We start from the raw sequence: 24,701 nt of genomic DNA on the forward strand, positions 1-24,701 counted from the left end.
ACCTTAAAAAGCCTTTTTTTCCTTTATGATGAGATGAGAAAACCTTTTTGTTCCAAGCATTTAATTGAGCTGTGTTTTTCAGCCAGCTGCATGTTTTACAGCAGTTAGCACTCATGTCACAGCCACATCCCTCCAGAGGCCCTGCATGTATTTCCAAATGCACAGGAGACAGCTCCCCTCGCCATCTGAGCAACTCCAAACCAGTTCTGAGGAGAAAGAAATTGCACCTCAGGAACGTCCCTAGCAGACTCCAACAAGTGCTGTGTGTTAACCTCCCGAGCTGTGTGTTAACTTCCTGAGCTGTGTGTTAACTTCCTGTGCTGTGTGTTAACTTCCTGTGCTGTGTGTTAACTTCCTGAGCTGTGTGTTAACTTCCTGAGCTCTGTGTTAACTTCCCGAGCTGTGTGTTAACTTCCCGAGCTGTGTGTTAACTTCCTGTGCTGTGTGTTAACTTCCTGTGCTGTGTGTTAACTTCCCGAGCTGTGTGTTAACTTCCTGTGCTGTGTGTTAACTTCCTGTGCTGTGTGTTAACTTCCTGAGCTCTGTGTTAACTTCCTGTGCTGTGTGTTAACTTCCCGTGCTGTGTGTTAACTTCCCGTGCTGTGTGTTAAATTCGCGAGCTGTGTGTTAACTTCCTGAGCTGTGTGTTAACTTCCCGAGCTGTGTGTTAACTTCCTGAGCTCTGTGTTAACTTCCTGTGCTGTGTGTTAACTTCCCGAGCTGTGTGTTAACTTCCTGTGCTGTGTGTTAACTTCCTGTGCTGTGTGTTAACTTCCTGAGCTGTGTGTTAACTTCCCGAGCTGTGTGTTAACTTCCTGAGCTCTGTGTTAACTTCCTGAGCTCTGTGTTAACTTCCTGTGCTGTGTGTTAACTTCCCGAGCTGTGTGTTAACTTCCCGTGCTGTGTGTTAACTTCCTGAGCTCTGTGTTAACTTCCCGAGCTGTGTGTTAACTTCCCGAGCTGTGTGTTAACTTCCCGAGCTGTGTGTTAACTTCCCGAGCTGTGTGTTAACTTCCTGTGCTGTGTGTTAACTTCCTGTGCTGTGTGTTAACTTCCTGTGCTGTGTGTTAACTTCCCGAGCTGTGTGTTAACTTCCCGAGCTCTGTGTTAACTTCCTGTGCTGTGTGTTAACTTCCCGAGCTGTGTGTTAACTTCCTGTGCTGTGTGTTAACTTCCCGAGCTGTGTGTTAACTTCCCGAGCTCTGTGTTAACTTCCTGAGCTCTGTGTTAACTTCCCGAGCTGTGTGTTAACTTCCCGAGCTGTGTGTTAACTTCCCGAGCTGTGTGTTAACTTCCTGAGCTGTGTGTTAACCTCCCGTGCTTGTTCCACTCCGTAGTGTCCCAGGCAAGGAGGCTCCTGGAAGCCCCTCCCGGACGCTCCGACGGTGCAAATGCCCTTCTAAGGAACCCTTCTGGTGCAGATAAATTATCACTGGAAAAAGCAAGAGCAGGGCACAGCAGGGCCCCAAGTGCTAATCAAAGGACACAGCGCTTCAGGAAAACATTCCTTCCAAACAGATTGCTGGAGAACTGCAACAGTCCAGGCTGTGCTGCAACTACTGCAAGAACACGCTCCTTTTTGTAAGGCTTGGGGACTTCATTGCTTCTTGATCGATATGCTCCAAAGCCAGAAAACCTAGAAGCCATTTTTCCAGAAGGATTTTTATCTGAGAAATAATTGTGCTGTCATTTTCTATGCATCATCTGGTGATGCATCACATATCACATGTTTTTTCCCTGAGTCTTTCTCTGAGTGGAGGAACTTAATTTTGGTAATTTTCACTGTTGGAAAGAAGAAATCCCTATGGGGATGGAATTATTTCATGAAATTCTGTAAGCTGTTAAAGCAAGATGGAATCGCAGTAGTCCCTTTCTGGTTTTTTAAATTGTTATTTGTGAATGCTGTCTTGTATTTTTTCTTACTCAGGGAAGTGGTGTCCAATAAAGTTACAATCAGGATGATCCTAAACTAAATTTCAGTTTTTACTTCTATTTGTAGTTACGTGACTGCCTTAGGAAAAACATTAACAGGAATTCTTAAGAGATTAAAATCTCTGTAAAGCATCAAGCTGCACCAAAGCTGAGATACTTGGGTTGGCTTTGGGGGATCCTCTGAAAACAGAAAGTTTTCTGTAAAAGTCTTCTACAATGGCTTCCTTAGCCCAAAATATGACTACTTTTCCCACCTACATGGCCAGCTGTTGCCTCCTGCAAGTTCCCAGGAGTTTATTGCTTTCCATGACCCCACAAACGGAGCTGACCATGACAGATGATGCTGTGGCATCACTACTTCTACACTACACATCCCTGAGAGAGGAGAGCACACTGAGGACCCCTATGGGCATCACAAAGCCCACTGTGTCACATGCTGTAAAATCTCATTGTGGAATGAAACCCCTGCTCAGAAGAACCTACAGGCTAAAATCCCCCCTGCTCCAAACCCATGCCCCGTGAAAGTCCTGCATGGGAAGTGCCCTGGGATTCACACAGAGCACTGATTCCCTGCACAGCTGGGAATTCCCTTCGGGCCTGTGACTGCAGCAGGAAGAGCTGTGCTGCCCTCAGCCAGTGCCACTCAGAACAGCTCTCAGAGGACTGGCAGCTCGAGCAGGGTGACTTTGCCCTGCACTTGCTGGGGGATGCTCACCCAGCCCACTCTGCTGAGGCAGCTGTGGAGGTGAGAGGCACAGCTGGAAAGGTGATGGGGAGCAGCTGGAGGAGCAGTGCTAACAGCAGAGCTGCTCTCACAGTGAATGGAATCTGTGCACAGAGGACTCGAGGGGAAATTACCAAGGCACTTTAAAATTAGGACAAGGATAGAAATTAAACTCGGTGTGGTGGCTGAACAGTTGCACCTCACTCTTCCTAAAAATCCCTCTCCTCATGCTTTTGCAACAGAAGCATGATTAATTTTCAGGAGCTGATTTAGTCTTTATTCCCAGGCTATTTTCCTTTTGAAAATAAAACATGAAAATTCAGAAGCCACTCCGTGGCATGAACTTACTTTAATGACGTCTTCCCCGGAGGATTTGCACTCCACGGCCTCGGAGATGTCTGTCACAGCACTGTTCTCCTCGATGGACACCACCTTGATGGGCACTGCCACTGTCCTCCCCGTCAGGATGGCCGTGTTCAGGATCTCCGTGTCCTGGACCCAAAACAAAGCACAGCAATGTTCAGGTGAGTTCTCAGCAGCCAAAGATCTCAGTTCATCTTCAACTAGGTGCAACCTGGTACAAGGTAGTGAAGCCCCAGGTGGATTTCCTCTGCTAAATAAACACAGTCAGTACTGAATGCTGGTAACCAGCACCATGAGTGCAGCTCAGTTCAGGTCAGGCACACACCACAGGTATCTTCTGCTTTCGAGATAGGTGGGGTTATTCCCAATATTCACCTTCCAAAATGTGACTTCAGAGTTTTTACTAACGTAGACTTGACTGGCAATGTTCAGACAAGGATAAAAGGGCCTCCAAAGTAAAAATGCTGCTCTCTGAGTCTAAGCCGACTGCAAAGATGGGGCCTCTCCGTGAACTTTGTGTCTGGAACTGTTTCAAGGTTATTTCATTTCCTCTGATATGGCCAGTGAAGCAATGTAAGGAATCCAGAAGGAGTCAGTGATGTTATTAACTGCAGGGAAAATAACAAGGAAATTTGAAGTCTGAACTGAGGTTGTGGCATATAAAAGCCTTTCAATGCACCATGGACCAGGCTAACACTTGGAACTCCTGAACTATTTCAGCATCACTGTATTCCCAAGATTCCCATGTAGGAGGGACTTCAAAGTTTTCTCCAACTTTTCAGCTTTCAATATAAAGTGAATAAAATATTCAGCAAATTCCTCAGCACTGAAGTCATGAGGACTGCAGCCACTGATGTCAACAGCAGCAAAATGGAGCACTGATACTGTTGATACTGTTTTCAATTCAAGTTTAGTGAGTCTGAAATTTAGGTCAGATTTTCTTTTCATCTGGCAACTTGTTATTTCTCAGGTTCTCCTGCAGCTCTCTTAAGAAATCCCATCAAACTTGAAAGGAAACGCTAAAAAGGAATGTTGACTGTTCTAGAAAAGTAAGAACCCTAAATCATTCCTATTGCATATAGGAGAATAAACCCAACACATTAAATCAGAGCATTTTAAATTGGAAAATGCAAGGCCTCAGGAACTCCTGACTTTTGAAGTCAGAGGCCACCCCCAGCCACCTCTATACACATTCTGCTGGGTACCAGCATTCAGTGAAGTGCTGCAGTGAATGGCTTTACAAGTTCACTTCTGTCATCCAAACTTGACCATTTCATTGCAAAAGTATTTATTCCCATGTACTGGCATTTTGGTAAGTCCAGAAGCGGATGCAAAAGAGCAGATCTCAGATGTGTGGAAAAACCCTCAGTACCAAACCCCACTGCTCTCCTGTCTGCAAACTAAAGCACCTGAATAACGCACAAGGGTTCACCAAACCCAAGCTAAACACATTTGCCAGAGTGCATTTGGCTACTGCAAGTGTTGCATGTCCTTTAAAATTATCTTTGCCTCAATTCCTTATTTTTGTGCCTCTGAATTAGACACTGAGAACTAAGGACTCCAGGGCAAAGGAGCAGCAAGGGAGTTTGTGGAAATGCCAGGGAATCTTTTCAGGCCATCTCAGCTGTGCTTTGAAATTGTTTTACTCAGATCCATCTTTTCTTTAGTAATGGATATGCATTACTGATACAGAAATGTGACTTAAAGGGACAGGTTCAGAGGAAGAGAAATACCATAAAGATAAAGGAGTTTCAGATATAAAATACACTCTGTGGCCTGGGGATTTATCCATGTTTGCACTTAATGTTAATTTATGAAGTTCATGAGAAATCAGAAAGTCATATGCACATAAAACAAAGAAGAAACAAGCCTTGCACCACTGCCAAGAAGATGAACACAAAGACCTGCTTGTGCAGTGAGGTGAAACTTTGGTGCCACGAGCAGCAGAGTAAATCCATCATCCAGGTTTAACTCACAGTGAGCAGCCTGGGAGTCCCTGCAGCTGCCCTGGGCTCAGCTTTGCCCGTGCAGTGCTGAGCAATCAGTGCCTCCACGTGAAGCTAGAGATGAAGAAAAGGCAGGATGGAAGTGGGAAGCCCAGCAGACAGGAGCAGGAGGCTCTGGGCAGCAGGAGCAGCCCGTGCTCCTGATGCCCCAGCCCTGAGGGGAACCAGGACAAGGTGCCAAAGCTTCTCCTGCCCTGGGAGATGCCCAGGCTGGAGCAGGGGCACCCTCAGCCCTGTGGCTGCAGCAAAGCTCTCAGCCCCACCTGAGCACCAGAGGACAGGACTGAAATTCAGAACTGATTTGGGTGTAAGAAAAGGGGAAGGATTCAATTCAATGCAAGGTGTTTTTTTCTGCAGGAACAACGACTGATAAATAATGGACAGACAAGATTCAACAGGAAAAGCTGCTCTCAGAAAAGCATTTGGGGACTGCAGCACACCACAAACTGAATGTAAGCCAGCATTTGCACGCTGCTGTGGTTGAAAGCCAAACCTAGAAAGCCAAAGAACCTTGTGAACTGCACAAAGAGGAGTTTCACCTGCAAAGGTGAGGGGCTCCTCCCCAGCACTAGCATGGCCTCGAATAAAGGGCTCTGCTTCTGGGAATTATACTGCCAAGGAAAACCTCCTCAAACAGAAAGAAATAAAACAGGAAAAGGAGGATAAATCAACAGCTAGAAACTAAGATCAATCAGGAATTACTGAAAAAAATGGGATTGTTTAGACTAGAGAAGATTATGGGGAAAGGTGTTTACTGTCTCCATATGCATAAAAGTCTTTAAAAATGATGAAGAATATAATGTTTTCCATGTTCAGGGACAAGGCCTGAAGTGATGGGCTTAAACTGCCACAAGGCAGATTCGTGTGACATTAAGGTAATCCTTATCATAAAAATAATGAGAGACAGCTGATGGAACAGGCTCATCAATGCACTGAAGAAAATGGACAGTCCAGCCCAAGAGATCTTTGCAGAACAGGTTATACATCATTCAGAAATAACAGAGGTTCTTGGAGCTAGGTAGAAGAGGAGAGGGCACAGATGACCTCCTGTGCTTCCCTCCACCACTTGCTTTTTAGTAGCCTTTATCTTAAATTTCTTCCAAACTGAATGACCCCACACTAACCCACACATCCTGTGTTCCAAACAACCCTGGCCTGCTTCCCCCACCACAAATAACATGATCCTTCTCCACTGGACAAAGAAAATGATCTCTGCTTCTATAATGGAGGCTCCTGACAGGCAACATCCCTGATATTCCTGCTTTCTGCACTACAGAGAGCAGAGCTGCTCCACCAACTGCTCAGGAATAATCTGTTTCTCCCTTTCCAGTAGGTCACTGCTGGTGTATCTGAATCCTAAGTGGCTGTGATACAAAGACATTATTACAAAGGTCCAAAACCCTTTCAAATTTCCCAAGACCTTTCTGGAGGGAAGAAAGAAAATTTGGCTACTGGGACATGATGAGCAATTACGAACCCCAATCTCCTGCCCTTTGCTAACGGCTTCATTACAGGAAGGAGAGTGCATGTGAATGAATTTATTTTGATTAATTACCTCAGAGATGCATCTGCCCCACGAACTGCAAAAGGTGTTGTTTGTCAGGACAAAGGGCTACTGAAATCCCTTCTCTGTAGCCCAATACGAACACCAGGAATTTCAAATTCATGATGAGCACAAAGGAGATGGAAGATATTGTCAGTATTATCTCATGGCTTCACAGGTGGTACCATTACAGCATTAGAGATCCTCAGCACTGGGAAGGGATTGGTACCCACCCAACTCCAGCTCCGAGCAGAGATGGAAACCTTTTGCCTTCACCTCCACTGAAAGCAGCCATAACTCACAGGTATTACACAGATTAGGAAATACTGATGTAGGAGCAATTAATATATTACACACTATACTAAAAGCAATTTTCAGCTCTGCCACTTCCCTCCCTCAGGCTCTAAGTGCCCTGTGATAGTTAAAACAAACCAGAAATAAAACCCAAGGAACAAAGCCTTGATTTTATTGTCTTTTTTGTTTAGAACTAAAATAGAACAACGTGTATCCTGTATCCCTGTATATGGAACAGCCTCATGGCACAACTGCTGCCTCCTCTGTGCTCCCTCTTTATTGCTGCAATAAAGCCAAAGGCAGTTCAGGGAGAATTGCTCACTGTCTGCACCACACACCAACTGACAGAAAACTCTGAACAGCACACGAGAGCATCCATGGCCCAAGACTCCCCAAGAGCTGAACTGAAACAGCTAAAAATAAAAGGAGCTCAGATAGACTCCCTGTGTCTGTCTGTCTGTCTGTGAGCACCCTGAACGTCAGCCACAGACACAGGGCTCTGGCTCAGCACCCAAATTTGTTTCCCTGTGTTTTCCCACCTCCTGCACACCCCTGACTATCCACTGATAGTCAATCCCACCTTCAAGGATATGCCAAGCAGCATCAGGAGAACAACTGTTCTCCAGCAGCACAGCAAATACAACAGCCAGCAGAGGTGGTGGTTTCTGTGTCCCATTTTTAAATGCAATATAGTGCCCTGATTGCAGGCTAATTTGGGAGTACACAAACAAGATAACTAAGAAACTTTCAGAGAGACTAAGAACTCATTTAAAATGAAGGCACTTTTCAAAAATCACAACGTCTTGGCCATTTCCACATTCTTTAATTTTTAAAATCCCCCAAGAACTAATCTACTTTCTGTGCAGGCAGCAACTAAAGTTTTAAAATCAAATTTATTTTGTGTGACGAAAACCCCTGAAAGCATCTGATGGCAGTGTTTGGACTTGTTCCCCAAGAAATTCAAAAATGAGCAAAGTAAATTGAAAAAACAGAAAGAAGATGAACTCTAAGTAAGCATCAATATCCAGGTCAGAAAGAAGTTTCTGTGAGTGAATTGCAAACTCTGAAAAAGCCAGGATTGGCACCTCCAAAATGGAAATGGAGAGCCACAGAGATAATCCTCATGGAAACAAGGGAGACTGTCTTGGCAGCACAATGCCCAAATCCCAACAACATCTGAGTCTGATATTGCAGAGGCAGAGTTGGCTTTCTTGTCTGAAGAACATCTACAAACTCTCAGTCAGGATGGCTCTTTCCTGTTACCAGGGCATCCCTTCAATGAATGCAACACATGAAGGAAATAAGTACTATTTAAACATATTTAATTAACAAATAGCATAATTAAAGAACAATTTTTCTTATAATGATTAGAGGCAAACTCTAGTGGTTAGGCTCAAGGAGGTATCAAAGGAGATATTAGAAAGCAAATAATTGAATTTTGTGTGTTAGAAATTACTTTAAACTTTACTGACAGAATTTGATGCAGAACCACCACCCTCGAGGAGCTCTCCAAGCTTTCCTCCTTGGAGCTGCTGTTACAGCCCAGAGCACCATAAACCTCCATTGGTACTCAGCTCTTGCCTGTGTCAGGGCTCATTTGGATAAACTCCACGAGCAGCAGTATTGGCCTCAACATTTCCTTCCACAGCTGCCCTCACTGGGCTGCTTCAGAGCAAACTCTGCAGGACTGGTTTTCAGAAAAATCAGTTCTTTCTTAGAAAGGGAAAATGATACCCCTAAAGCAAATGTGCTCCAGGCAGAGCTGAGCAGGCTGTGCTCACATTTGGTCATTCAGAGTTAGGTAACCCCACGGCTGACTCTGCAGCAATCTCACACTTTATTCCATCCCTTTTCAGCCAGGGAACTTGCACTGCTGGCAGCAGGAGCTCTGCACAAAGAGCAGGAATACAGAATACGAGCCTCAGTTGCCTGGATTTAGCTGAAGAGCAAACCTTATGTTCATCCAACCTCTCAACTGTAAGAAGGCAAGCATTCAGCCATGACTAATGTAGGGACTAATTCAACATTAAATTGTGGCAGAATGAGGAAGCAAAGTGACAGCTGTTTAATTAAACTCTAAATCCGATTAGATGGTGTTATCAAGAGAAATCCATGGGAGCCTGAGGTCATGAGAATGGTCCTGTTTGCAGGCTGAAAATTCAGTGAGTGGAGTCTCCCAGAATGATGGTAATCACAGCTCAGCATTCAGATTTGTCCCTCACACAACCACGCCACCTCACCAGTGGCAAACCTGTGGCACAGACCTGAAGAAGTGATACAGAAATGCCATTTATGTTTTGAGAGGGAAAGAGCATGTGGGAAAGAGGCAGTCGGGCACTGTCTGCCTGAAAAACAACCCAGCATTTGTCTCACAGAACAAGGACAGACCCAGCAAGTCCTGGCTGCTGACAGGGCTGCAGTCAGGGGAGACAAAGCCCTCACAGGAGAGCTCCAGGAGCTGGGCTGTGCTTCCAGCTGGGGATAACCCATCATCCTGAGGAACAGTGACACCCCCAGCAGCAGATTTGCAATAGAAGATGGAGATGTGGGAGATGTGAACGGCACATGCCAGCTGCAAACACCACAGCGAGGGCGCGGAGCTGTGCATCACGAGCTCCAGAGCATCCCAGGCTGAGCAGTCACAGAGCTGCACTGCACTGCAGGCACTTGTGATGCTGATTTGTGAGGCTGGGAACACAACGGGTGTGGATTCAAGTTATTAATCTGCTAAGATTACAGCTGATTAATGAAAGAACATTGTTAGGCAGCAGACTCTGTTTATCCACATAATCCTATGATTAACAGTAAATTATACATTGTGCTTTCTGCCAACGGGGTCCTCTGACACTCCACATCCACAGGCAGTGTGTACAAGAAGGGAAAGAAGCTGACATTCTGCTTTTTAAATTCTCAGCACACCCTGCAGAAGAACAGCAGTGTTCCTGCAGACCAAGGAGTTCGGATGATTGAGGAGCCCCCGAGGCAGAGTCACCCTCTGGCAGGAGTGAGGAAGGGCAAATTTTGTTGGTTGGATTTTGGGCTGCTCTTTCACTTGCCTCCAATACTATCGGCCCATCACATCTTAATCCTGCTCTGCTTCATTTATCACTTTATAATATGAGGGTTTTACTTCATGAGTGATATCAACTGCAGAAGAAACGGGGTAATGCTATTCAGGAGTGAAACCAACAGGGGACAACCTGCTCACTTAACAGCACCCCTCAGCATCCAAACATGGATCCACATGGAATCCAGGCTACTCCATGACTCTGAGGTCCACGCTGCCAAGGAAAATGTTATCTAAGGAACAAATTAACTGTGGAGAAAAATTAGGCCATTCAAAATCTACATAAGAAACAGACTTACTGAGTAAAAGTTGCCATTTCTGCAGTCTGCTTCTGACGAGGACAGGAGAACAAAGGAACTCAAAGTTTCTTTTGGATGCTAATTCCATTCGACAGCACTGTGAGGTATCTCCTCTGTTAAATTTTTGTTAAATGGCCAACAATACACACGGCACAGAAATTAAGGACAGCACCTGCCCTGAAGAACAAACAGCGCGCAAGTCAAACACAGCCCAAACATCTCCCGTGGAAAGACCCAAAGGTGGAGGCTGGCACTGTTCTGTCCCTGGCATGCACGACATCTGTTTGAAGACCCTGATCAACATGATGTCTGTGGGTCTCCAGGAGTCTTCAAGAGGATGGAGGGAGGAAATGTAGAGCCAGGGACACAGGAAAGGGATTCAGACTCATCTTCCTCACTTCCCAGAAAAGTGGCTCTGACAGTTACAGCCCATCAGAGCTCAGGCTGGGCTGGGGCCCCTCACCAACTCCTCCTGGGGCTGGACCACTGCCAGGAAACAGTGGCAGCTTCCTGGGGCCAGAAGGAGAGAAAGCACAGCAGGGATGGGAATCTTCTGGGCCCAGCACAATCTTCTCTGTAGCTTTTGCGAACAGTGTAATTTATGATGAAGATCTAAGTGTCTCTTCAAAATGGGAACTCGGTGTTCTGCAAAAATGCAATGCCCTTTTAATCAATGATCTTGTCTCTGTTTAGTCTCCATATTAAGATAAATCTTAATTACTGGCCCCCTACATTAGCAACAAACCGTTCCATTTTCTTCCCTGCTTGTACAGTTTTCAACTACCCTGCTAGTGGAATTTTTGAGTCCTGATAAATTACACTCTGCAGACAGAAAAGGGGGGATGTAGAATATATTAACAGACAGGGATGCAGAGAAATATCTTTGGATCCTTGGATGACTAATCCCCACTTTCCTTGCAGTGAATCCATCCTGTTAGCATTCAGACGTGCAAAAGGGAGCATCGCCAATGATTACTTTGATTTAGCAGAGGCAGACTGTGTTGCTAAATGTAATTCTATCATCTGCCAAAAGTGAGCATCCCTTCCAAAGTAAGAGGAGACTGGAACACCTAATTGCTTTGTTCTGTTTGCAGTTAGCGACGTGAAACGCTGGCATTGCTCAGCTCTGTGCGGGCACGAAGGCCACACCGAGCCAAGGTCAGGCACAGAGCTCTGGACTCCACCCAGATTATTACAACAGGAATTCAGCAATTTTCAATTAAAAAAGTAAAATCTTACCAGCACGAGCTTCCATTTGTAAAGGCCATAAGGGATGTTCTGGCCAGCAGGGAAACGAGCAATGGGCACGCCCTGGGCTGTGATCAGGGCGGACATTCCAAAAGGGACAGTGACAAAGTCTGCTGTAAGCTGAGGGCTGCTGAATGCCCCCTCTGCAGAGCTTATGGGACAGACTTACACTGGCAGACAGGGCAGCTCTCTGCTGAGGGGGATAACCAGCCCTTCTCTTCACGTTCAGCTTTGAAACCAGTGGAATGAAGAACCCTTAACATCCAGCAGCTCCAGAGAGGCAGAACCGCAGAACCACGACGCCTCTGAAGCTCCTGTCACTTCTTCCACTTCTGAACAACTGAGAATCAAATTCCCATTTCTTTTAACAAATTGGTTTCAGAAGTAAATATTTACTTCACAGTATTTGTTATACTAACTTTATCATATGCAGTTCATAAAAGCAATTCAAAACTTAATTTTGGAGCTGTATGAGTTTGCCACAGGCACTGAGACTAACCAGGAAATCTTCTTTCCTCTCCCTTGTGACATAAGGATCTAAGCACTTGCATTAATATTTCCACCAGGAATGTTCCACTGCCTGAATATTAATGCTAGGTGTATTTATTATTTCTCTAAAAGCAACCCCATCCTGGCTCCATGTGCTGGCTGTCAGTGCTGAGCAGAGACTGTGCTGAGACTTTCTACACCAAAGGGGGTAAAAAGAGCAACCAGATCAACTGATCCTTAGCACATCTTGGTGAGTAAGTGATTCTTCTGGTTTTCTGAACAGATCTAGGGATGAGAAAAATCATTCCCACACCATCTGACACTGGTTTTGGTTTTCTTGCTGAATAAAGCACTTTCCTTCCATTTTATTTTCCAAATATATTTGGGGAAATACACAGCCCCAAGTTATACCAAAACAAAACGAAGAAATTGATTACTTTTATTCATGAAGTACAGACCTCCAAGCAGCACTGTAGCTAAGTGGGTCTTGATTTGAACCCTTATGGCTTTTAATTTTTTTTTTTTTTTTAAATATATAAAACCTCTGTTTTATCTTAAAACCTGCATGAAGGTGATGGGAAAAGCGAATCAATAAGGACATGGAATAAAATCAATGTTTTCATGTTTGATTGCATCTTCCTTCAGCATCTTTAAAGCTGTACATGAGTGCAGTTTGTCCTTTGTGAGTGTCTCTCACGAGTAGTGTGTCTCACCAGTGCTGGGCCTCTGGCTGAGGCCTCTCTGCCTTTCAGGAGCTGTGGCACCAAATTCAATCAGGAACAGCTCACTAAAACCCCAAATATGACACTAAAGCTGTCTCTGCTTTCTCTTGACTGGAACAGCCACGCCAGGATTCAGTGGCCAATCTGCATTTGCAAAGAAAGATGGTATTTCCTGCAGTGTGGAAGAAGAGTCTGCAACTGAAAATGACTTCAAAGGAAACAATTCTGGAACCTATTAAAACCTAGAAAAAATCTTAAGGACAACTGCAGGAGATGGGAACCAGAACCCCACATTTCATCTTTCTATAACCACTTAAAATACAGAATAAGGACATAAAAGTGACTGGAGGAGATGAGAAGCAGAAGCCTACATTTTATTTCTCCAAGCTTATACATAAAAAAAACCCCAAAAACAAAACAAAAACCCTGGATTTTTTAAAAGATGCTGATTTGTAACACATGAAACTACCTGCTCCTCTTCATGACATTTCATTCCTTACTTTCAGTATTTCGCTTAAATTGACTTAGAAATGAAAGCACTTACATAGGAAACACATTCTCTAGAGAGGAAAAGTTGGAGTTATGGCTTGAGATGTGAGCGATTACCTGAGATATTCCAACTCCAGCACCGTAACTGGTTCCTTTTAGCATAGAAAATGAGAACAGATGAAAATCTGTGCAGTGACAGGTTAAAAGCCCTTATTCTGAGTCCAACACACTTGAGAACCACTGCTGCTGCTGCTGCTTCAGAGCACTGCTGCTTATGGATGTGAGTGCACTGGCAGGTGCTTATGAATACACTTACACGTGATAAATACAAGCAATAAACTGTCCTAAGTTCTCCTGAAAACTTCTGGTTTTATGCATTTATGCAGTGCATAAATTATACACGTTTCATCTCTGGTAGACATACGAGAGCATCTGCAATATGTAGTCATACATATAACTTCTTATCTAATAAGCACCCTTAGAAGAGTGCTTGGAAAATAAAGAGTGGAGAGAAACATATTAAGAGCATTAACTGAGTGAATGCAGCCACTCCCAACATTCCCAGGAAAAGATAAATACTTGTTAGGGATACCAAAAGCGAGGCCAATAAAACAGCCTCAGAAACTCAGCACATCACAGCCTCTGTCATCACAAGAACAGCTTTTCATTTGCTGAGACATCTCAGGAATAATGGCCTGAGGGAGCCCTGGGCTGTGCTGAGCACCTCTCATGTTTTCTGCACTGCTGAACAGTCCCATTAAGGTTCTCCCAGATGGGAATGGGAATATTGGTGCAGCCTGGATGGGAGAGAAAGGCAATGGGCACCCGTGATTTGATGATGGCCAGTCCAGGGGTGCTTAAACCATGGATGGAACTGTGTAGTATTTCCTTGATGACACAATTCCATGGCTTACAGTTCTGTTTTCTTGTACAAAGACATGAAATCTGTCAATTTAAGGGCATTTTATCCAGATCTGTCAGTCATTTACTTTCCTTAGGAACCTGAGGAAGTGACTTGGGACCAGCCCCCTGGTGAAGCTGGGTTTGCTCCCCCATCAGGCAGAGCCAGCCCAGCCCTGGTGATGCCTCCAGCCTGTGACCACTGTGGGAATACAGCTGGTTGTGAAAAGGCAGTTTTCATCAGCAATTTGAAATTCTTCCCATGTTCATTCCAGTTAAACCTGTGGCCCTGTTCTACAGTTGGCTTTATAGCTATAATAATAATAATAATAATAATAATAATAATAATGCTGTAATGGCTGTCACCAACAGGCAGCTGCAGACTGAACACACAGAAGAGCATCAGGACACACGACCACAGGCTGTGTGTCTGTAGAGATGGGAGGAATTCTTATGGAAACAAGACTGGGAGGCATTCTGCAGGAAGAGAAGCCAGACTTGATCACAGGCAGACAGAGGCAGGGCTTTTCATTTTATCTATGACACATTTCCATCCCACATCTTTCTTACTGTAAATATTTTGCAAACATAATTTTTCAAAACCTGACCCCACTGAATTCAACATCTGTTTTCAGTAAAGCCAAGGTCCATCCCACCAGGCACTATGGAGTAAACCCCAAAGAGTCCTCACTAATGTGCTTTCCTGTAGTCAGACCCAAGCACTTCTTCTGTGACCCTCCACTGAGAGATTAAACTGTATACTCAAAATATCCACACAGAGACAAAAAAAGAAAAAACAAAACAAGGTAGTTTTGGGGTCATGCTTCACAGCAGATCCTACCCTCAATTTGCAGTCTGGGAGAAGACTGAAGTGTCTAAGAACAGAGAGCCATGCCGTGCTCTCAGGCACCACCCCTGGCTCCAGATGCTCTTCCAGGTCTCCTGGAGGTCCTGTGTCAGCCCTGGCAGTCCTGGAGAGATGGCTCAGGCTCTGACACCTTTCATGGGTTAGACCCTACGTGTAGGCACCTGGGTCCTCTCCTTGCTTCTCCCACATTAACCTGTGCCAGCTCAGTTTCCAATCTGCCTTTCTGTGCTTCATCTCCCCGAGTGCAGAGGGGCTCTGTCCTCACTCCCTTTATTTATCACCAAATTCAAAATTCTTTTCAGTCAATGAAAATCTGGTGCCTACTAGAACCCACTCCTGGGTGGAGCCCCCAGATTTCAGTGCACGGAGACCAAGTTTTGTACAGTGCTGCAAACCACCCTGACGGTGAATAAACGACTCCGTTTGGAGATTCAAGGTGGAATCTTTCCCAGCCTGGCTGTTCCAAGGAAAGGGCACTGTCCTGCTCGGACTGAGGGGTGGTCTGAACTCTGTGACCGAGGTGAAGTAATTTTAAATGCTTTATGGACTGCAAGGATTAAGTCCCAAGGACAATTTCTTGTTTTAAGTAAGTGGGGTCCTGCATGATACATGGATGATTTTTATGGCCGCTGTGGAGGTTGTGAACTTGTTTTATTTGTGTAGATTAATATGCCATGGATTATTAATGAGCTGCTTTCTCCTTCTAATAGACAGTGTACATGTCCTAGAAGTTCCTAAAGTTCCTCAGTTCCTGGCCAAGCACTTGGCTGAAGTTTGTGGATGTCAGAGCCCTATTTAAACCACAGTGGAAGTGAAGCAGGCAGCTTCTGCTTCAGTATTTCAATTTCATTTAGTCTGGTTTGAAACCAGCAAGAGAGATTTTCTACTTGCTCCTTTCTTATTTTGGCTGTACAGCTTTAATTTTCGATAAGCAAAATCTGTAACAAAGACACCATGAATTCTTATGCAACCACCATGAAAAAGTGGTCATAAAAATGCAGGAAATAGTCATTATTATTTCCTATCCTTGTACCTAGATTATTTTTCCTTTTCAAACAGTTTATTGATTTCACTGACTTCACAGCAGCTCCACCCAAGCAAAGCACACAGAGGGCAGGAACAAGATTATTGCATTAATGAGAGCAGATACTGTACAGACATCAGAAACCCACTGCCGTTAAAAAGATGAGAGACTGACACAGGAAAATTAAATTATTGATCAGACACATGTCTGATAGACTGGTGGGCCTTATGATATAGAAACTGAACCTGGCATATATCTAGAAGGAGGAAAATTGAATATATACGGTATGTATAATCACAGATGCAATTATTTCCCCCTTACTCCAGCAGAAACATGTTTTACCTTCAGGGGTTGCTTGTCCAGATCCTGCTGGAGGCTCTTGGCTAGAGAAGCATCCTTGAAAGAGGTTGCTCTGATCATTGTATAAGTCAGGATATGACAGACGAAGGGATCAAATCCATTTGTTTAAAGCACTGTTTTCTTTGTTAGTATAACCTGGAGCAACCCCAGTGACCATTAACTTTATCTGAGCATCTCACAGCAACTTCCAGCGCTGAAAGAGGCTTGAATAAAGATCTGTGTGCTTGAGAGCTTGGCTTTTTCTTCCATCTGTTGGATGGCCTAATAAAAGACATCACCTCTAGCCACAAACCATGCTTCACTCATGGAATTACTCCTATTTTTACTCTTGAGAGCTACAACTGCCCTGCCAGTACTGACGTAGGGGAGACCAGCATCCATGTTTAAGCAGGGAATTTTCCTTCATAAAGAATCAGCAGTACAGAACTCCTGTCAGCCAAACCCTTGCATTGTAACACAGGAGATACATGTCCATTTTAAAGATGAGTCAACCTGCTGTGGGCCTGAGCCAAGGATCCAGGAGAGGCAGAAACTAACTGCAGACAGACATGTGGCTCCCATCCCACCAGACAATTCCTATTTTTGCAGATCAGAGCCTCCCAGTGCTTAATGAGTAGCCCATAATTTGGATGAGGTAAGAGCAGTGAGGAGGAATTACTGAGTCTCGAATGACTTATTTATTACCACACCAAGCTCACTCCTGAAGCTTCCAGGCATCCTTAAAACATATGCCTCAGGATACCTGTGCCAGCTGGCAGCTCCTCTCTCAGTCCTGCTTTTCAGTGCTTCCAATTGACATTTTGTCCCAGCTCCAGCAGCCAAACCAGAGGCTCCTCTGCTGGCTCCATCAAGCAGCAAGCTGTGTAAAAACTTCCCAGCCCTGGCACACGGGCATGCAGGAGCCTGGACAAAATGATTCCTGAGGACGCCCAGGTCTGAGACTGATCGCTTTGGTTTCTGCTGCTGACATAATCTGTGCAGCAGGAGGCCTCCTGCCTTCTGTTAGCTCCCCAAAATGAGAGCTCAAGAGCACAGAGAGGTTATAGCAAGCCTTCTGGACCTCAGCCAGCTGTGCACTGTTTCAGAACACAAAAGGAAGAGAATTCACCTTTAAATCACACAAGGTGGTTTTTGCCCGCATCCTTTTTCCCCAGGCTACATCCCAGTAAAGTCTGGTTTATGCAAATGAAAATAAAAGTGTTATGCCGAGGTAAAAAATGTCCACATTAAAGAAAGAAAAGAGATGAAGTGCTTCTCCCTGGCATGGCACACCGAGACTAGAGCTCAGTAATGAACCTCAAGGTCTGAACTGCAAGCAGCAGTTTGGGGGTAGAAGGTGTAAATAAATGTGCAATTCTGCAGAGCCATCCTGTATGTGAGCACATTATGTGCTGCAGTAACACTCTGGCGTGTCTCTCAATACCAAATTTACAGGCTAATGTTTCCCTCTATCATTTTCTCAAACTTCCCAGTGAACTTGAATTATTTTTACACTTATTTAGTTTAAGCCAAATACTCATTTCACAGCCTCCAAAGGACACAGAGCTCTGCTCCTACAGGGCCTTGGGGAGCAGAGCACAACACAGTCACTCCTCTGGTACTGACACTCAGCATTCAACAGTCACCTACTGTAATTAATAAAACTGCATTGCTGCTATTTTTCACTAATAGAGGATTTCCAAAAGCAAATTGCAGCCATAAATTACATCATTACAGCCTGTATTATTGTTCTGTGAGGTAACAAATCTTGCAGAAAGACAATCAGCCCTGCTAGAGGAAAAAAAAAATACCGAGGACAAATCAGATGATTGGGACCTGATTAAAATTAATGTCAGTGGCACTTTTTTTCCATTTGCCTGCTGAAATTCCCTCTCTCACCAGCGTGGTGGTCATGCCGTGGTGCTGGTGCATGAGTTTTTTCTGAGGGGAAAACCCATCTCGAGCAGTTCAGTGTCTGTGTGGATTCCCTTTGCCAGGCCCTGCAGTTTAACTGGGCTCTAGAGACACCCCACAGCAATGGGGGCACACAGTGCAAGGGCTGGGCTGTTCACTTGCTCAGCACATGGCACCACAAGGACAGCTGGGGCATTGCAGGAGGGCCCCTGCACACAGCCTGTCCAGCTCAGAAAAGTTGGTTTTTTGTTGGTCCAAGCTTTGGTGAGGTTCTGGTACCCTTTTGGTTCTGGGATTATGAACAGATGAGATCCCCTCCCCACTGCTGCTCCCCGTGTCCTCCAGCAGCTGCTGCAAGGGCAAAGAGAGAGCCAGCAGCACAATGCCAGCTCTGTCCTCTGCACTGAGCTGAGCCCTGTCCTGCCTTCCGTGGTTATCTCCCTCAAGCAGAACTACTGAGTTTAAAGTACAGATTCCTAATGAATTCCATGACAAACATCCTCAGTGATGAGCATCTGTCTGGATAATGAACTGTAAATGGAGAGCAGGGCAGGGCAAACATGCATCCAGAGCAAATCGAAGGTGAAAAGTTCCTGGGTTTTTAAGGTTTGGGGTAGCTCATTAAAACACTGAGGCTTATAAAAGTCATGGTGATTTTTAACCCCATGCTCCCTCATTATATCCCATTAGAGTAAAGCATTTTCTCGTTGTCTCCATCGTTTCACTGCCCAGGCTGTAACACCTCAGGACCTCCTTAATTAGAGTCCAGCCTAAACAATTCACAACTCTGCTAAGCAAATGTTTCACCTGGCTGTGAAGAGTGAGGCATCCCCCAGAAACATCAGAACTCTCCTTACAGATCAAAATCATCATTAGAAGATGCCAATTAAGAGAAATCCCTCCCGTTTTTCTGTATGGGTCACAGCTATCCCACCTAATGCTCAGGCTGGCTGAGAACCAGCTCTGTGTGCAAACACACCTGGTCTGCTCTGGCAGCCCCTGCTCAGCTGTCACCTCCTCAAAGTGACAGCACGAGGAGGTGGAGCCCATTTACTCTCCAGGGAAAACCACAAACGTTTGTTGCCTGGAATTAGTTTGGACAGCGGATGTGTATTTATGATTTAAGTCTAGGCAATCATTTGTCAGCTAAAGCTAATGAGAAAACTCCAGTTTAGGGAGAACCAGTACATTAATTCCAGAGGAGAAGGCCCAGTCTAGCAGTGGAGACTGCTGAGTGCAATTCCCTTTCCAGCTGCAGCAGCAGCTCCCACACAAAGCCGTGCCATGTTCTTCCACCTCCCTTTTCCCCTCTGCAGCCCTTGGCAGGAGCAGCTCCGTGCTGCAGGAGGCACAGCCAGGAGAGCACCTGCCTGCAGGGCTGGCCATGGCAGAGCTCTGCTCACAGCCTGAGCTGCTCAACACACCCTGCAGTCCTGCAAATCAGCAACTTCTCTGCCTTTAAATTCCAGTTCTCTCTCAGCTGCAAACTTCTGCACAACATCAGCCTCTGAAGTTGGTCTGCTCCTTCTGGGAAGTGCCCCTCTGCCCTCCTCCATCTGGTGTGGCTGTGAGGGCAGCAGGGGAGGGCACACAGGCTGAACACAGTCCTGAGCAGTTTCAGCACTGAAATACCCGGCCCTGGAATGTCCTTCTCAGGCACCATCATGTGGGACCAGAGCTCCCTCCCTCTCTGCTGGCTCTGCTCACATGTGCAGCAGCTGTGAAATTGCCTTTGTGGTTATGTTAAACAATCAGAATTTTAATCAGCTGTCACTTCAAATATTAACTGTTATTTCAGACGTCTTCTTCTGATGGAGCAGTATCACAAACCTGAGCCAACACTCAGAGCAGTCCCCAAAACACACCACAAGAACCACACCATCTCCAGACTCCACACGTTACACAACGCAGGGCCATGAACTGACACAAGTGGGATCCTGTATCCCTCTGTCAGCTGTGCTGTCCCTCCCTTCCCATTCAGGGAGCTCCGTTTCAGTGAGCCCTGACCAACATCCTGACTTTGATCAGCTTGGCTCACACACAGGATTTTCTACAGGTTTCTGACACTCCTCTTCCAGCACACCAAGCAGCAATAATTTACTTGCTGGCTCTCTCACTGCACACCCTTGTTGTTCTGCAATTTTTTTGTTTGGTTAGCAGGGTTTGCCTCCTTTCAAGACTAAGAAGCATCTATTAAGCCTTATATTAATATTTTTCAGAGATCTTTAAAAATATGGAAGCTAGCTGGCCCCACCTCTCCTCAGCATCTTAAAAATCCCAAAGTAATCCATTCCATAGCACTGTCAGATAGGGGGGATGCTGGAAGAGGAAATTATACACACTCTTGTGCTGCACAGAAAATGACATACAGCTTGATGCAATGGAAATATGAATTCCAGCCAGCTGAGATAGCTTTATTGATCCATTCTCATTTCCTGCAAAAGGCAGGACTGAATGTGACTGTAGTGAAGAAGAGGACAACAGAAACTAGAGGCAAACTGCAAGGATTGTAGAAATGATGTCTGGGACTTTAAAAAGCAGTGTTAAATTGCGTCATTTTGGATTCTTTATGTTGTCTGCATCTTCCGACCAATTTGAGATCAATGAGCAACGGTTCATCCGTTTTTTTGCTTTTGTTTCCTGATGGGCAGACAATAAAAAACGCCAATTCTTCCCAGATAAGATTAATCAATAAGCACTGCAAGTGCCAGCCGAGCTCACTGTGGGACAGGGCCGATTTTCCAGCAGGCACGGGGCTCCTGAGTTCAGCTCATACCAAGAGAGAGCAGGGGCACAATCAGTGCAATTCTGTGCCCCATAAATCTGAAGGAAGCAATGCTATCTCCTCAGACCAGCACTGCAGCCTCAGTGGTGGGAATGGGAGGCACAGAAGGTATCTCTGTGTCTCCCTTCAGCCAGGCCATTGTGGCTCTGCCCTTTCACCAACACCCCCTCTGAACTCCTGACTTCACGGCGTTAGTCAGGGCTGCAGAGCTGCTGTAAGCTGTCCCAGTTGGTGTATTAATAGTAATAGCTCAGTTTTACATAAAATAAACCTCCTACAACTCACAGTGTCTATTTCATGCGATCCATAACTGAATTATCTGAGACAATACCTGGCAGCTGAAAAGTCTGACACGTGGATGATGTGTTTGTTCATTTGGATGATGTGTTTGTTCATTTGTTTGTTTGTGATAAGCAAATCTGGAAATGGATTTTTCCTTCTGGAAAGCTCCTCAGTGCCTGTTGCATCCACTTCTATCAAGACTGAAAGATGAACCAGAGTGAGAATTCTGCACTTGTGTGACCTTGAACTAGATAGAGCTTTATGGTGTGAACTCACAGACTGTGCAGGCATGAAAACTCTATTTATTCGGGTCCATATTTTAAAATGGTATTGCAGGGACTTCATTACAGTGAAATACCTTAAAAAATCCTTACCTTAGGGAAGAGCAGACATAAATGTGTACATAAAGCAACAGTGCTTTGGGAGCTAAGTTTTTGATCATCTCTGTTTTAATGGAAAGCCAGTTAACAAGCACACATAAAAACTGTCAGAAAGTGGTTTTGGCTGAGTCACAGCTCCACAGCAGGTCCATCCCCTGCTTCTGCAGCAGGAACATCAACACACTGAGTTCAGAACGTAAAGAAACACGCAAAACAAGCACTTCCTAATGAACAACTTAGCACTGAGCAAAAAGCACGAGGAACTGCACTGCCTAATGAGCAGCTGAGAGTCTCAGCTACACACTGATGCTGCCATGGCCAGGCTACTCTGCAGAAAAACTTCAAACCTGGATTCAGCAGCAGCTCACAGGATGCTGTTTCACAGGGGAAAGATGCTTCAGTTTGTAGCAGTGGGTGCATCAGTTCCCGCCAGTAGAAAGGCAGGACATGCAGAGACAGGTTATTATAGGTTTGATGAGACCCACTGGTACAGCTGAGGAGAACAGACAAACTTCTGGGCACGTGAAACAGCAGCAAGAACCTTTCAGAAATGCCTGAGCCTGTTCCAGCCATGCTTTGCTTGTAAGCAGTCACCAGTGGATCACAGAGGCTGAGGAGTGAAACCCAAAAGACCCACTGAAAATGAGTGTTATTTTCAAGAGGAAATATGCATGGATGAGCAAGTTGCATGGCTTCCCATGGTGACAAGCGGCCTTTGAAGTAAATTTAGAGTAGAACTCTCAGAATAGGCTCCTGATATCGAGTTTATGCTTCAGCATTTTAATATTTGTATTTCATGCAAGTCACACTTAGAGATCAACCTAAGAGGGAGCGCATCCTGCTGGTGAAGGACTCCTGCTCCAGTTCCAGATAAGGGACCCAGATGCTCTTGCATAAATATTAAAGCATTGATTTCCCATCCTCCCCCCATGAAGGAGCTCTCCTTTAATATTAGCACTGAACGATGCATTTACACACAGGTTTTCCACCTTGTTCTATCCCAAAACAAAATTTAGTTATGTTTAAAATACGCGTTATCCATTTAAAGCACGAAAAGAAATCTCTGCCTGAGCTTCCTAAAACGTGGCCTCACACTGAACACAGACACACAGAGCTCTCCAGTGGGATTCCTGTGTGTGCACACACTACAGATGTACATTTGGGGTATTTTAATAGAGCCAAGAGGCAGAATCTACAGAGTTGGCTACATTCGCTCCTGGCAGGATGGAAATCTTAGGAAACTTTGTGGAAAGCAAGTGAAGCAACCTTGTACACCTTAATTGGCTAGTTCTGAGGTTACCTGTGATTAATTGAGGAGGTTTTCAAAAGCAGCTTAGCAGGTAATTATTTAAGGTCCTATGAAAGCACTTTCCTAATTGATCCTGCAACAAGTAACATGAAATTTAGAAAAGCCAGAATAGGGCACCATTCAGCCAGTAGGTTTTTCCTGTCCACAGACAGTGGGATATATTTTCTGGTTTGCCTTAAGAAATTATTTTATTTTCTTATTTAACTCTCCTAGTGGATGAATTTTACAAGCCTCAGTTTCTGTAGCTACGCTATCTCACAGCAGCTGGGATTTAAGTGAGTCAAGAGATCTGAAGGAGGGAGTGTGTGCCTGCAAGAGCATCTGTTTGTTCCCATCTCTATCAGAAGGTCTAATAAATGACATTAGCTCTTCACAAGTCTTGCCTCAGTAATTATTGCTGTTCAATGATGGAAATATAACAATGTAAATTTAATCTCACACTTGGAGGGAGCCTCGTAGACCTTCACACAGCCTGCATGAAAAGTACATCGAGTGGATGGCTTCACCAAGTGCCACACTCAGGAATTTGGAAAGGAGAGTGCATGTCTGACTAGGATCTAGTTTGATGCACTGTACTTCACTAAAAGTCTGTTATGTGAGAGTTAGAAAGCAACAAGCCAGTTAAAATTACATCTTTCTAACTTTTCTGTCTCATTTTTCCTCTCCAACTACCTTGAAGGGTGACACGTCCTCCAAAATTACTCAGACTGATTAACTTCCGAGCTTGGGAGAAAAACACACTTCCCTCAAATTGATGTGTCATTTTTTTCTGGCAAAAAATTATTACAGTTACTGTCAGCCCAGCGGTTTTGATGTCTCTTGCTCCTATTATTTCCCTGTAGCAGCATCCCTGTGTTGCTGTTCCTTACCTGCACACACTATTTAGGCACATGGAATATGGATTCTGCTAAAACTCTCTTTTTTAACTACATGATGAATTCCCACTGATTTTCCAGCAGCTTTACCCTACCACTTGCTCCACTGATCCAGGTCCTATAAGGCTCTTTTAAAATTTCAGGTTCAGTTCTTGCTGACAATGTCAATTCTTTAATCTCTTTCAAAATACCATAGCAACAGTTGCACTAATCTTTTGAAGACCACTCGGTTTTCATCTTACTATTCTTTCTGCAACGTAATCAGGCACAGGGCAATAAAAGACACATGATCCTTCTTGCTTCATAAGTTTGGAATGGCTCAAGTGAGACAAGCTGTAGTCCATGGGTCAGAGACAGCCTTTATGCTGTACCCAAACCAGGCAGAAGTTTGCTGCTTCCATCCTCCCAAGGCTTTCCAGGGCCCCCCTCAGACCCATGGCAGAGACCTGAGCAGCTCCTCCATCCTGGGACACTGCAGGGTCTTTGGGCAGCTCCTTTTTGTGGTCACTTTCAGAAGTGTGCAAGGACTGCTCTGACTTTGGATGTCAGCAGTTCTACCCGGGAACACTCCATGCTTGAATCAACAAAATCTACCCTCCCCTCCAGAGGATTATAAACCCCACTTGCTGCTAAACACTGAGATCTAATTTCTGTACACAAGCGTGTGCTGCTGCTCCTCTGGCAGCGAGGATAAAGACTCAGATCTGGCTTCTCAGCAGATACAGTTATCACCCTGTCTGTGTTCAGTGTGACTCTTGTTTCTGAGCAGGAGAGCTGCCAGGTAATCAGCTCAGCTGGAGATCAGTGCCTGCATGAAGAAAGCGCCCTGGCTGGACACACAGTGTTAGC

General features: G+C 44.9%; 1 protein-coding gene across 2 annotated transcripts in view; it reads right to left on the reverse strand.

Annotated features, from left to right (window-relative positions):
- TMEM132C (transmembrane protein 132C) overlaps window positions 1–24,701 on the reverse strand; it is a gene marked incomplete at both ends in the record, with an annotated part of 190,908 nt that overhangs the window by 24,245 nt on the left and 141,962 nt on the right. For both annotated transcript variants that reach the window (XM_082293692.1, XM_082293693.1), the window contains one exon: window positions 3,005–3,148. In XM_082293692.1, the coding sequence (XP_082149818.1) occupies window positions 3,005–3,148 (144 nt within the window). The remainder of the gene's footprint in view (window positions 1–3,004; window positions 3,149–24,701) is intronic.

The sequence above is a fragment of the Coloeus monedula genome (genome assembly GCF_965178545.1).
Source record: "Coloeus monedula genome assembly, chromosome: 18".
NCBI classification, from domain to species: Eukaryota; Metazoa; Chordata; class Aves; order Passeriformes; family Corvidae; genus Coloeus; species Coloeus monedula.